General features: G+C 36.8%; 1 protein-coding gene and 2 non-coding genes across 3 annotated transcripts; 1 reads left to right on the forward strand and 2 right to left on the reverse strand.

The window, feature by feature from the left end:
* Positions 1–38: 38 nt before the first annotated feature.
* Positions 39–111, reverse strand: TRNAR-ACG (transfer RNA arginine (anticodon ACG)). Its single transcript has one exon. It is a non-coding gene; the product is annotated as a tRNA-Arg (tRNA).
* A 1,518-nt stretch (positions 112–1,629) lies between these two features.
* LOC136069112 (uncharacterized) lies at positions 1,630–2,238 on the forward strand. The gene is made up of 2 exons (XM_065777285.1): positions 1,630–1,642; positions 1,709–2,238. Exons 1-2 carry the CDS (start codon positions 1,630–1,632, stop codon positions 2,236–2,238), a joined length of 543 nt encoding a protein of 180 aa, XP_065633357.1.
* A 435-nt stretch (positions 2,239–2,673) lies between these two features.
* On the reverse strand, positions 2,674–2,746 carry TRNAR-ACG (transfer RNA arginine (anticodon ACG)). Its single transcript has one exon. It is a non-coding gene; the product is annotated as a tRNA-Arg (tRNA).
* Between the last annotated feature and the right edge of the window lie 10,374 nt (positions 2,747–13,120).

Genomic DNA, 13,120 nt, shown 5'->3' on the forward strand with positions numbered 1-13,120 from the left:
TTTAAAATGCATAAAAATATATGTAAAACCTGGGCATGCGACTCCACTGGGGATCGAACCCAGAATCTCTGGTTCCGTAGACCAGCGCCTTATCCATTGGGCCATGGAGTCATCTGCTTGGTTGGCAACTTGACAATTACTATATTAAAGATTTAATTAAATATATTACACGTGAACTTCCGTGGTCTACCAAGATATGGATACTTGGTTAATGCTTGTAATAATAGTTAGGTTCTATATTATTTTCAACAATTTTTTTTTTTTTTTGTCAAGTGGTTATCATTAATTAAAACTTTGTTACATTTTATTTATATAACTCCCCGATAGTTTAGGGTGGTTTCAAATTAAATCCTAAATGTTTAAATGTACTTATTAAAATCATGAACTTTAAAATTGTTTCAATTCGCATCGGCCATATTTCATTATTAATTGAAATTAACAAAAATTTACATATTGTGAATGAAATTTATCTGATGAACATGAACAACTTCATNGGGATGTAGCAATTCTTATATTTCAGTTTTGGAAGCTTTTTAATTTGAAGTTTTCTTGATGTTAAATACCATTTGATGGGTTACCTTTTATTGACTTGGGAACACGTCATGTTATGGTGGGGAGGATAAAGTTCAATGGTTTAATGAATCTTCCACTTGTTAGATGGGATGGTTAAGAAATATTGTATGGTTAAATTCTGCACAAATTATCAAATAATATAACCCTTTTGGTCTGTGTATTCAGTTTTAGGTGCTCTGATTTATTATATTCCTATATTTAGGATCTGGCTTCTATAATTGATACTAATAGTTTTCTAATTAAAGTTTAATTTGAGGTGTGTTTGAGGATCACATAAGAAAAATGTTTCAGATACAAGTACATCTGAGTATAAAAGAACCTCACTGAAATTTCTATATCAATTTATCTGAAGAAAGTGGGAAAACTTTTGCTTACATAAAGCCAAAACTAGACAAGGAAACATTAATGTGTTATTAACTGTAAAATTATGATAGGCTTTCATCAATATGTTAACATTGAAAATTGGAATTAATGGCTGCAATGGGAGGGGGGCAAATTTGGCCTCCAATACATGGACATGGCATAATGATTAATAGATTAGTAATAATCATAACATAGATAGAAAAATAAGCAGTACAATCAATGATTGTGAGACATCTTTGTTAGATTAATGCTTAAATGATCATATTAATCATTTCTTAATAACTTATAAAAATAAAAAAAATCATTTCTTAATTGCTTAAACTTTTAGGACTAATGGTAGTTTATCATGCACGTGATCTTGAGTTAAAAAGTTAAAAATTCCACTTGTTTGATCTCATTTATTAAGGAGTATGAGTCTATATGTAAGGGGAAGTGTTAGAATAATGGTTAAATGATTAGTGCACCCGTTCCTAATGGCTTAATCTTTTAGGACTAGTGGTGGTAGTTTATCAATCTGAAAGACCAAATCACAACAGAACTGATAATGGTTTGATTCTGTTTCCTATTATTTATCCAGAACAATTGCAACTTTGCTTAGGTGTAATCTCATTTTCAGGATTGTGAGCGGATGACCTTGTGTACACCAAATGATTATTGTAGTTATGCTCCACTGTGCAAATCAAAATTCTAAAAATGCAAGATGCTTGTTAGAACCTGTGTTACTGAGTTATAAGTCAGCACCATCTTTTTTCTTAAAATGATGTATCACCAGGGTCCAAGAGGCAAAGACGGCGGTTCACATCTCCGAAAAGCTGGCTGGAAGGAAAGCCACTGAAATGCCACATAAAGGAAGAGCCTTCAAGAAGGTCCACAGAAGAAAAGCCTCAGAAAAGACGCCTTGAAGATCCTGTGAATAGCCTAACAGAAGAAAATCCTCAGAAAAGCTGCATTAAAGGAAAGCATCAAAAAGGCCACGTAGAAGAACCTGTGGAGAACCCTACAGTAGAAAAGCCTAAGAGAAGTCATGGTAAAGGAGAGACTTGGAGAAGTCATGTGGAAGAAGAGGAGACAATCAGCACTGAAGCAAAAGAGCAAATGATGGTTATGAAATTGCAGGAGAATGCAGAACTGATCAATGCCATTGTTTCTGAAAATGTCGGCTTAGGGGCTGCCAATGTGAGTAATGTGGAGGACTACCGAACTGATTTTGTAAGACGTCAAGGGGACAAGCTTATTGCATGCCTCAGAGACATTGTAAGCACCCTTGATCAGCTCCACGGTCACGTTCAAGAATGTGAATAATTGTTAGCTTTCCTTAATTTCCTTTTGATTAGCGAACTCGACCTTTTAATTAAGAAAATGATGTGAATAACAAAATCAGCGTGAATTTCCCCCCTTCTAGCTGCTAATCTATGTAATGTAGTTCAAAGTTGGTAGTTAATCTGCAGAAAGTTTATAATGTTACTGGGTGTTTATATGCCCAAAGGTTAAAAAAAGTTCCATGTATGTTTCTAGACTCTATCACTTAAACAAATTCATTTTTGTAAGGTTCATTACCATGTTATTTTGCAAGTGAAGAACAAAATCAGCATGAATGAATGAGAAAATACTCTGTTCTAGCCATGTGTAGTTCAAAAGTCGGGGTTAAGAAAAAAATTCATTATGTTTTCATTTCCCTTTTCCCATTTAGAATGTGCATTTTAAAATGCATAAAAATATATGTAAAACCTGGGCATGCGACTCCACTGGGGATCGAACCCAGAATCTCTGGTTCCGTAGACCAGCGCCTTATCCATTGGGCCATGGAGTCATCTGCTTGGTTGGCAACTTGACAATTACTATATTAAAGATTTAATTAAATATATTACACGTGAACTTCCGTGGTCTACCAAGATATGGATACTTGGTTAATGCTTGTAATAATAGTTAGGTTCTATATTATTTTCAACAATTTTTTTTTTTTTTTGTCAAGTGGTTATCATTAATTAAAACTTTGTTACATTTTATTTATATAACTCCCCGATAGTTTAGGGTGGTTTCAAATTAAATCCTAAATGTTTAAATGTACTTATTAAAATCATGAACTTTAAAATTGTTTCAATTCGCATCGGCCATATTTCATTATTAATTGAAATTAACAAAAATTTACATATTGTGAATGAAATTTATCTGATGAACATGAACAATTCTTCAATATGAAATTACAAGACCACTATTATGTTGTATGAGAGTTGTTAATTATATAATAATTACTTTTTTTAAAAATATTAATAATAATAATCATTTAGTTATTGGTACTAAAACATTCAAAACAAAACAAAATATGATATAAATCCATTATGTCCAAATCATATAATATCATCTATATATATATATATATTATATAAACCGAAATTTTTGACTTTTGGTTGACCTCTCCACAATTTTCCACATCATTAATTTTTTTTCCCCCTTTAGCCATAATCTCTATATAATATCATGGAAACTAATTGGTCATCATATATATATATATATATATATTCTTTGAAGTCCAAACCATTGTTGCTTCATTCATATATACTTTAGAAGTCTACTATGCTATATTCTTAAACTCTCCCTCACAATCCATAGTATAATATACTTGGAAGTCTACTTCTAGGCTAATACGTAGCCTACTTTCAGGCTACGGCTACCTCTATATATATAACACATAGTTATAAAAAAAAAAAAAAATCGACCCTACTACAATTCTTCACGATTCGTTTTGTTCTTATTTTTCCCACATTGTTGAGTGCCAAAATTTCACAAGAAAGCTCATTCCATAAAAAATAAGAAAAGACCATGGACCTTAACAAACGAAGGCCCAATTCATGAAGTTAAGAAGGATCATGAAGGCCCAAAGTCCCAAAAAGAAGGAAAAAAAGAAAGAAATAATAATAGTAATAATGAAAAAAAGAAGAGGACCTCGGTTAGGCCAGAGGACATGCAGCAAGGACCTCGGTCAGAGAATATGTAGCAAGAAGAGCATTAAGGCCCTAGGACCTCGATGTGTCCTTTTGAAGCCTTGAGAAGAGGACCTTGGCTAACACATGGGAAAACCAAAATGTATGTTCAGATTTCTAGTTAAAAAAAAGCCATTAAAAATCTAGCAAAATAGGTATTTTCTTTGTAACCCATGGTCCAAGCTGTGGGATCCTGAGTGGATAGTAAGGGAGAAGCGGTTTGGTCGATAAAGAGTGATTTCTGGTGAAAGGAGGATCCAAAGGTTTTCCTTGGGTCATATATTTGCTTGAATGCATTAACTAATGGAAAACTCAGTTCTCCCATATGCATGACACCTCCTCAAAATTTCCTCTCAATTGTCACTTTTAACTAAAGCTGTCATCTAGTACACTGAGCAGCCCACCCACTCCTTTGACTTTCCAAGAAGGAATCTTTTATTTATAGTTAAAGCCAAATGCTCCTTTTGAGTTATAATTGCCTAAATAAGCTAAACCTCTGCACAATGCACTTTTCAGGTTCCAGAGACATGGTTTTACCCAGCAAACCAAGGATGTCCTCGCTCGGGTACCAAACCATGTCCATAAAAGGAACATTAAGGCATAGCAGAAGGTGGGGGGGGGGGGGAATGGGAATTCAGGGGGAGAGTTTAGATGTTCAAAACATATATTCTTAGAGCTTTAAAAGCCTAGCAAGGGAGGGGAAAGAAAAAAGGGACAAAACAAGAGAGAGGTAAGGAAGAGAAATTCGTCTCATATCCTTGAAATTATTTGAAATATCACTTAGCCTCCAAAGAAACATATGCCAAAAACATGCACACATCAGATATTACTCTCCCACAAAATCCTCCTCACCTAACTATCTTGGAAGGCAATGCCCAAGCAAAGCCACTTGGACTTGAGTTCCAAATCTCACAAATCTTGTGCAACTAAGTCTATGAGAATTGGGGCCATGATCCTCGTGGTTGACTGATTCTCATGAAATTCATTTACATATATGTATATGTATTAAAATGTATATCATAATCTAAGAAACTAACAATTATTTGAAGATATGTGTATTGTATAGTGTGTTCTTATGCAGGACCTATAGAGGTAAAGGGAAAGGACAAAACTCCATTGCAAAATAAGCATGGAGAAAGATCGTATAATTCAGAAAATCAGTATTCTGAGATTACAGGCCTAGTACGTCCGGGGTACCACGACAGTACGCCCGTTGTACCAAGTGAAGGAACTCTTTTAAATGTTTACACGATAAAAGATAAGTTTTAAATATTATATTTCAATCTCTTTCTCATTGTGAATATTATGAATAATTATTTAACTTGTTTCATAAGAGTAAATGGTCATTTTATGACACTAAAACACTTATAAGGGTATTTTATTACTTTAGGAGGAATCGCATTTTTGCCTTGAGGAGTTTTTTGTGACTTGTGCACAACTTGGTTTGTAATTTGCCTTATTTAGCTGCAGTGAATCAAGCCTAGTCCACCAAATAACAAGTAAAAATCCCAGGATCCTTGTTTTTACTTGAGCCTAGGTACTGTCCAAAAAAACGATGCTCACACACATCATTAATTTTTTTTAGTTTTATTTTTATAAAACTCTATTAGAATCCGTTCAGCCGCAAAAGACTACTACTCTCAGGCTACTTTTATGAATTACAATTGAAAACAAAATCCCAACCATTCGCTTCCCTTATAAGAACAGTCTCAACCTCTCTTCTCTAAGGACTTATTCAGCCACATAGCCGATTAGATGACTCAATATAATCAATAAATGTATTGTTTTTCTACATCCATTTTTTCTTATATCAAACTCAAAATTTTAAATAGTAAAACTTCTCCTAAAAATTATAACCCCGCACACGGTCAACAACTTTAGCATTCCTTTATTGTTTTTCATAAATGAGTCTTCAGTCTATTATAGGTGAGAGTCGTAGGGTAAGTTTTTTTCTTTTCCTCCTTTTTTGGTTTATTTAGAGAAGTCTCCTTATGGTGAAAGTTTACTTGAGTAATTTGGTGGCTCTATTTCTTTCTCTTCCCCCCTTTAAATGCATGCCATTGTATAATTGCATTGCATATTTGCATCTTTATAAGAAAAACAATAGACTATATTGCAACTTTTGCATTGTTAAAATTTCTATCTCTAATTTCATGATTTAGGTTTGTATCTTACTGAAAAATAAATAACTAAATTTATAAGAATCATAAATAAATAAGGGAAAGATTTTGTTGTATACTTGTATGCTGCAATTGCCACATAATATCTAAGGATCTAATATGCATTGCACATGACCTTTAGACACATATTGCTTTCTTTTTGCTATCCCAATAAATAATTGTTGACGTTATTTAATGGTACCCTAATTTTAGGGTTAATTAATATAAGTATTGATTTATTTCGAATTGTATGTACTTAGCCAATTTTGGACCAAGTTTTGCCCTTGAAATTGGGCTGTTTATGTGTTTCATATTTGACAAAAATTTTAGTTGAAATTTCAATCACAATAGGTTTGGAATAGATTGGATTATGCATTCCTAAGTAAAGTTCCAGCCCATAGATATCTGATTTCGTTTAACAAGTCCTCTTTCTCTTTGTCCAATTGGTTTTTGTATTATTATTATTATTTTTATACCATTCTAGAAAACAAGAAATTACAAAAGAGTTTGATTAACCATACAGTAATGGATAGGCATTTTAGTTGCCATCTTGGCTAGGTTGCTAACATGACTAATTATAGGTCTTGGAACATACAGAGAGTGATAGCTAGTGTCATTGTGTGCTAAATGAGACCAATCAGCCAACAGACTCATCTCTTGCCAGGTTGGAGTCCACTTCCTATTGGTAACTTGAACAACTCTCTTACTATCACTAAGAAACACAAAATTATTGTAGCCCAAATCCCTAGCCTTCATAGCTGCTTCAAACATTGATTCATAGATGTTTATTGGAACCGTCTTCCTTGTACAACTTGATACCCCCTGCAAAATGATATCCCTTTGCATGTTCTTGGCTTCATAGGCAAAACCAGCTTCATTAATTCTCTTCAGTCTTGCTCCAGCCACCTTAATGATGAGCTACCATGGTTTTTCAGGTAATTTGTTCAAATTGAGGTGATTAAATTTCCCATTGGAGGGTGTAGAACAGTTGGAATAAGCTTCACTGTACCTGCAAGTAAGAGAATGAGCAGTTAGTGTGACTTCCATTGGGCTTGGATGTTTACCTTCATGGACTACCAAGTTCTCGTGAGTCCAAATGGTCCATAAAGTGACAAAGAATCCTTGGAGGTAAAGCATATTATTCTGCTTCATATCTTTGTGAAGTTGAAGAATTTGCCTAACACACTGCACAATAGACATGTGGGTGAAATCTGAGGTATGTATAGCTAGAGAAGATCCATGCTAAACAACTCTAGAGAAGGGGCAAAACATAAACAAGTGAGATGGGGATTCATCTTCCTCATGGCATAGGGGGCATGAGCTTTGAACATGAACACTCATGTTCTTCAAGGTGACAAAAGTGGGAAGACTATCATGGAGAAGCCTCCACATAAAGTTGCAAATTTTCAAAGGAACTTTAACTTTCCATATCAACTGCCATAAGTTTGAACCAAGGAGTACAATTTCTTTTGATAGGAGGTTATAAGCTTTTCTAACTTGGTAGAGACCTGAAGAAGAGTGTTTCCAAACAAGTTGGTCAATCCTAGTTCCTGTTTTAGAGATAGGAAGGTTCAAGATTTCTTCACTAATGGGGGTGAGGGTACAGAGATTTAACAAGACTAGGATTCCATGAGTGGTTTGTGTGATCAATCAAGTTTGCCATAGTACCCTCACTTAAATTATGCTGGTTTAGCAGCTGTGGTTGACAAGGGAACTAGGCAGAGTGATTGAGAGGGATATTTGTACCTAAACCTATGATCCATCTTCCTTCACTTAGAATGCTATTTTTCTAATTAATATTGCCTTTCTAGAACCAGGAATGATGGGGCTTAGAGGAGCATTCATGGATTGAGGTGTTGGGGAAATATGTGGCTTTGAAGGTTTTGGAAATGAGGGAATGGGGGTTCTGACTGATTCTCCAAAGTTGTTTAGCCAGCATGGATTTATTCATGGTCCAAATTTTCTCAAACCTAAACCTCTTTCTCTCTTAGGTTTACAAACCTTATCCCAACTAACCAAGTGCATCTTTTTTTTTCCCCCCTAAATCATGACCCCACCAAAAAGCTCTAGAGATTGTGTCCATCTTGTTACAAATAGCTTTAGGAACCTTGAAACATGTGAAGGTGTACATAGGCATGGATTGAAGGGTGGATTTGATTAGAATAGTCCTACCAGCTTGAGATAGGAGTTTTGCCTTCCATCCCTGCAATTTAGAGTGCATTTTATCTACCAAGAACTGGAAATCAACAATCCTCTTACATCTTAAGAAGAAGTTTAAACCTAAGTATCTACTAGGGCTTTGAATCAGGTTGACACCAAGGTTTTGAGCTAAAACTCCTTTCACTTCCTCTTCCATGTTAGGTGAGCAATACATGTTAGATCTAGAGAGATTGATGCTTTGTCCAAATAAGGAACAATACTAATTGAGAATTTCTTGAATATTGATTAAGGACTAGTTATCTTGTTGGAAGAAGAGCAAAACATCATTAGTAAAAAATAGATGAGTGAAGAAGATGCAATTTTTGCCTATCTTAGCCCCTATTATTCTCTTCTAATTTTCAACCTTCATGAGTGCTAGAGAGAGGATGTTTGCATACATAAGGACTAAATAGGGGGGATAGGGTCTCCTTGCCTGAGCCCTTTTCTAGGGGTAAAAGATTGAGTGATGTTGCCATTTATGAGAACGGTATACTGGACAAAGGTAACACAATCCATGATCCACTACACCCATCTATCATTAAAATTCATGGCTAGAAGAACAGCCTTCAAGAAACTCCAATCAACCATATCATATGCTTTGGTCATGTCAATTTTCAGGGCCCCAAAGCACTTTTTCCTGCCTTTTTTTTTTGCCTAGATAATCAAAAATCTCATGTGCAATCAGGACGTTATTAGCTATGGATCTCTCTCGGATAAAAGCATTTTGAAAGGGTGTAACAAGATTGCCCATTAGAGGTTTGAGTCTATTGACCATTAGTTTTGAAATGATTTTATAAATGACATTGTAAAAGCTAATAGGTCTAAAATGAGAAACCTCATCAGGGAAGGCTACCTTGGGGATGTGAGTGATGAATAACTAACTTTTTGCAAAGGCTATTTGGTTATCAAAAAAAAAAACTTTTTGCTATTATTTATAATTTATTTATGAATAACTAACTTTGTCTTTATTTCTAATTATCTCTTTACCTCCTTTTATCAAGTATTGATTTGACTATCATTCTGTTTTAACTAATTGTAGCATTGAAAAAGTGAATATATATATATATATATATTTATTTATTTAACACTTGCTAACTATTCCGTGCATCACACGGGTTAGCAACTAGTATTCTATATAATAAAAACTATATATTATAGATTGAGGTATCATCAAAAGGATTCCTTATTTCTCTAATTTTTTTTTCTCCTTATGTCATGTGACACACTTTAGGTACTGTGGGTACTTGACTCCACACAAAGGATTTTATTCGCTTTGGGGAGCCAGGCCCTCACGAATTTGTCCCCTGACCGAGTGCAGGCGTTCACCCCTTTGAGGCAACTTAGTCCCACATCGGAAGGAGAACCCTCCCACTAGCGCTTTATATGCTTCTGGAGCTTGCACTAGTGTATCACTACTACACACTGCAAACCCTCCATCACAGCTGCAAAACCCATAATTTGCAAACCAAAGACATAAAATCCACAAAGAGAGAGAGAGAGAGAGAGAGAGAGAGAGAGAGAGAGAGAGATTATTGAAGGAATAAAAGAATATAAAAATATGTTGCCTAAGCTAAAGACTTATACAGTCTAGATAAACATTATAACTAAAATACATTTGGGCTAATGGGTTGCTAATCTACTGTGGGTAATTTTTGTGTGCTAGTTAGGCATATCTTAGCTGGTTGCTCTTGGGTGTAGTGTATGAATATTATATATGTCGTGTTGAGCCTAGTTGACATTTAATGGTTACTTAATTAATGGATAATATAGTTACGTTGTTGGTTTCTCTGGCACGCTAGGGTTAGGGTTTTTTCTCTTCCTTGGCTGCCTGTAGAATTTCGTCCTTAACAAAGTTTAGGTATCTGTTCCCTTCGAGCTCTTGTTGGTTAATAGGACAGGCTCTCTGGTGGTGTAGTGGTCTGATAAAGTGTTCTCTTTTTATTTTTCATTCTTTTTCCTTACGGTTTGTAGCTCTCATGGCTTCTCTAGATGATATGTGGGCACGTTTCTCACTTATGGAAGAAGAAGAAAGGGGTGCTGAGGTTCCGAAAGAGGAGGACGAGATTGTTTATCGACTAGCAGGTCGGTTTTATATGAAGAGGGTTCTTAATGTTGATGTAGTGGCTCGTACGTTCAAGCCTTTATGGAGAACAGCCGGTGAACTCAAAATTAGAGATATTGGAGAGCATATACTGTTGTTTGAGTTTGAGGACGTTCTGGACCTGGAAAGAGTGATGGAGTTTGAACCATGGTCATACGATAAGCACCTTGTGGCATTCGAACGTGTCCTTGACATCGAATCAGTGCCATTCTTGGAATTTTCTCGCGCTACTTTTTGGGTTCAAATGCACAATATTCCGGAGAGGAGCCTGAAGGTTGAAGTAAGGGAGATGATTGGAAAGACCATTGATAGGGTCATTCAAGTCGTCGGCCCGGAGGACGATGGTGCTGGCAGTGAATTTCTGAGGGTGTGAAACAACATTGATATATCAAAGCCTTTACCTCGGTGTTCTAAATTACGTTCAAAGGGGAAACAAGTGGGCTGGGTTGGTCTGAAGTATGAACGGTTACCTAATTTCTGCTATTGGTGTGGCCGAGCTACTCATGGAGAGAGGGATTGTGAAGTGTGGTTGTGGGGTAGAGGGTCTTTGAGGAAGGAGGAATAGCAGTATGGTGAGTGGCTTCGAGCAAAACCATTGAGAGTTTCTCGCAAAACTGTGGTGGTGGTTTCGGGTAGTTCACGCAGCCAAGTGCTATGGTGGAGGAAAAGGGATAACAATAAGGGCCCATCAAGCAACTATCCAAGTAATAGTAGCAATAAAGAAAATGCAGATAACTCTAAGGAAGTACACTTATCTGCTCACTCGGTGGCTAATATGGTAATGGACTATGGTGAGGTCTCCAAGCCATTTGATGGCAATGATGGTAAAGTGAATCCTGTGATGTAAAGTGAATCCTGTGATACAGTGTCACGAGTTAACCCACGGTTTGCATGTAAAGAAGCAAGCCAAGGTTTTGGAAGAGGTAGTGGTGGGCTTAACTCTAAATGATAAGTTGGATGAGTGTGTGAGTGAGACAAATGGTGAATGCATGAAGATGTTCGTGGGTCTAGGTGTTAATGCAAGAAAGTTTGAAGTGATGCCCATGCAAGATTGTACCAACCAGATCACAAACTCTACTTTAGTAGGGTCCACGAGAAAATGGAAGAAACTTGCTAGGGAGGTGGGTCAAGGTGTGGTGTCACCTTCACCAATGATTGTGGACAGGAGACCTGTGATGGATGATATTGATAGGAGTGTTGGTAAAAAACAATGTTTGAGTGGCGGTAGCTATTCGAATAAAGAAAATTATGAGGTGGCGGCTGGGTCCCAGCGCCACCGGGCATCATGAGTTGTCTTAGCTGGAACTGTCGTGGGCTTGGGAACCCACAGACAGAAGATGAGTTGGTTGCATTGGTATGCAACAAAGATCCCAAGTTGTTGTTTTTTATGGAAACAAAGGTGGAAAAAGTGGTTTTAGATCGTATTGGCCGTAAGATTCAGTTTTGTAATTTGTTTGTGGTCCCTCGTCACAATACAGGGGGAGGGTTGGCTTTATATTGGCCAGCTGACATGAATGTGGATGTTCAGACCTTCTCAGCCCACCATATTGATGCTATTATTGACCTTGGAGCGAATGATGCTTGGCGGTTCACAGGTTTCTACGGAGACCCTGAAACTGCCAACTGGGAAAGCTCCTGGTCACTAAGACAACTTAGTCAACTGTTAAACTTGCCTTGGGTCTACATGGGGGATTTTAATGAGATTTTGTTTGCTGAGGAGAAACAGGGATGGCTTCTTAGACCGGAAAGACAGATGCAGGGGTTTAGGGATGCTCTTGACTACTGTAGACTGAGGGATTTGGGATTCAATGGGTTCCCATTTACTTGGTGTAATAGAAGGCCGGGTGGACAGAATGTATGGGTTCAGCTAGACAGAGGGGTAGCTTCAGTTGAGTGGATTTTGAGATTTCCTTCATCTTGAATACATCACTTGGATGCTTTTCACTCTGATCATAAACCCTTGCTACTTTGCTCAGATTCTGAGTTTAAAAGGTTCTATAGAAAAGGTAGGCCTTTCCGCTTTGAAGCTATGTGGTTGAAGGATAATTCTTGTGAGGGTGTGATTCGGAATTCTTGGGACTTTAGGCAGCTACCGGGTTCAGTATGGGGGTTCACAAGAAAGATAACGGCTTGCCAAGAAAATCTTAAAGTTTGGAATCGAACTAAATTTGGCCATGTCCGGTTTGCTCTGAAGAGGAAGATGGCTGAATTGAAGGAAGCCGAAGAAGGGGATTGTTATAGAACTGACCCAGGCCGTATTCAGTTGCTTAGAAAGGATATTGGTAACCTCTAATCTAGGGAAGAATGTATGTGGAAGCAAAGGGCCCGTAATACTTGGCTTAAAGAAGGTGATCGTAATATTGCTTACTTTCATTGTAGAGCTAATCAACGGAATAAGAGGAATTTGATTCTGGGATTGGAAGATGACAATGGGGTGTGGGTTGAGGATGAAACTGATATGGGTGGAGTGGTAGAGAAGTATTTTCAAAATATCTTTTCGACCTCAAACCCATTTGGATTTGATAGTATTTTAAATGGAATTCCGTTCCCTGTGGAAGTTGATGTTGATCCGTGTTTGAAAGGTGAGTTTCAAGCTTTTGAGGTGAAGCAAGCACTCAACCAAATGGCTCCTAATACGGCCCCTGGCCCCGATGGTATGTCGCCCATTTTTTACAAATCCTTCTGGCATATTGTTAGTGAGGATGTAACTACTGTTGTTCTCCAAGCCTTGAATTTAGTTATTG

This window comes from Quercus suber, unplaced genomic scaffold (assembly GCF_002906115.3).
Source record: "Quercus suber isolate HL8 unplaced genomic scaffold, Cork oak 2.0 scaffold_152, whole genome shotgun sequence".
Classification (NCBI taxonomy): Eukaryota; Viridiplantae; Streptophyta; class Magnoliopsida; order Fagales; family Fagaceae; genus Quercus; species Quercus suber.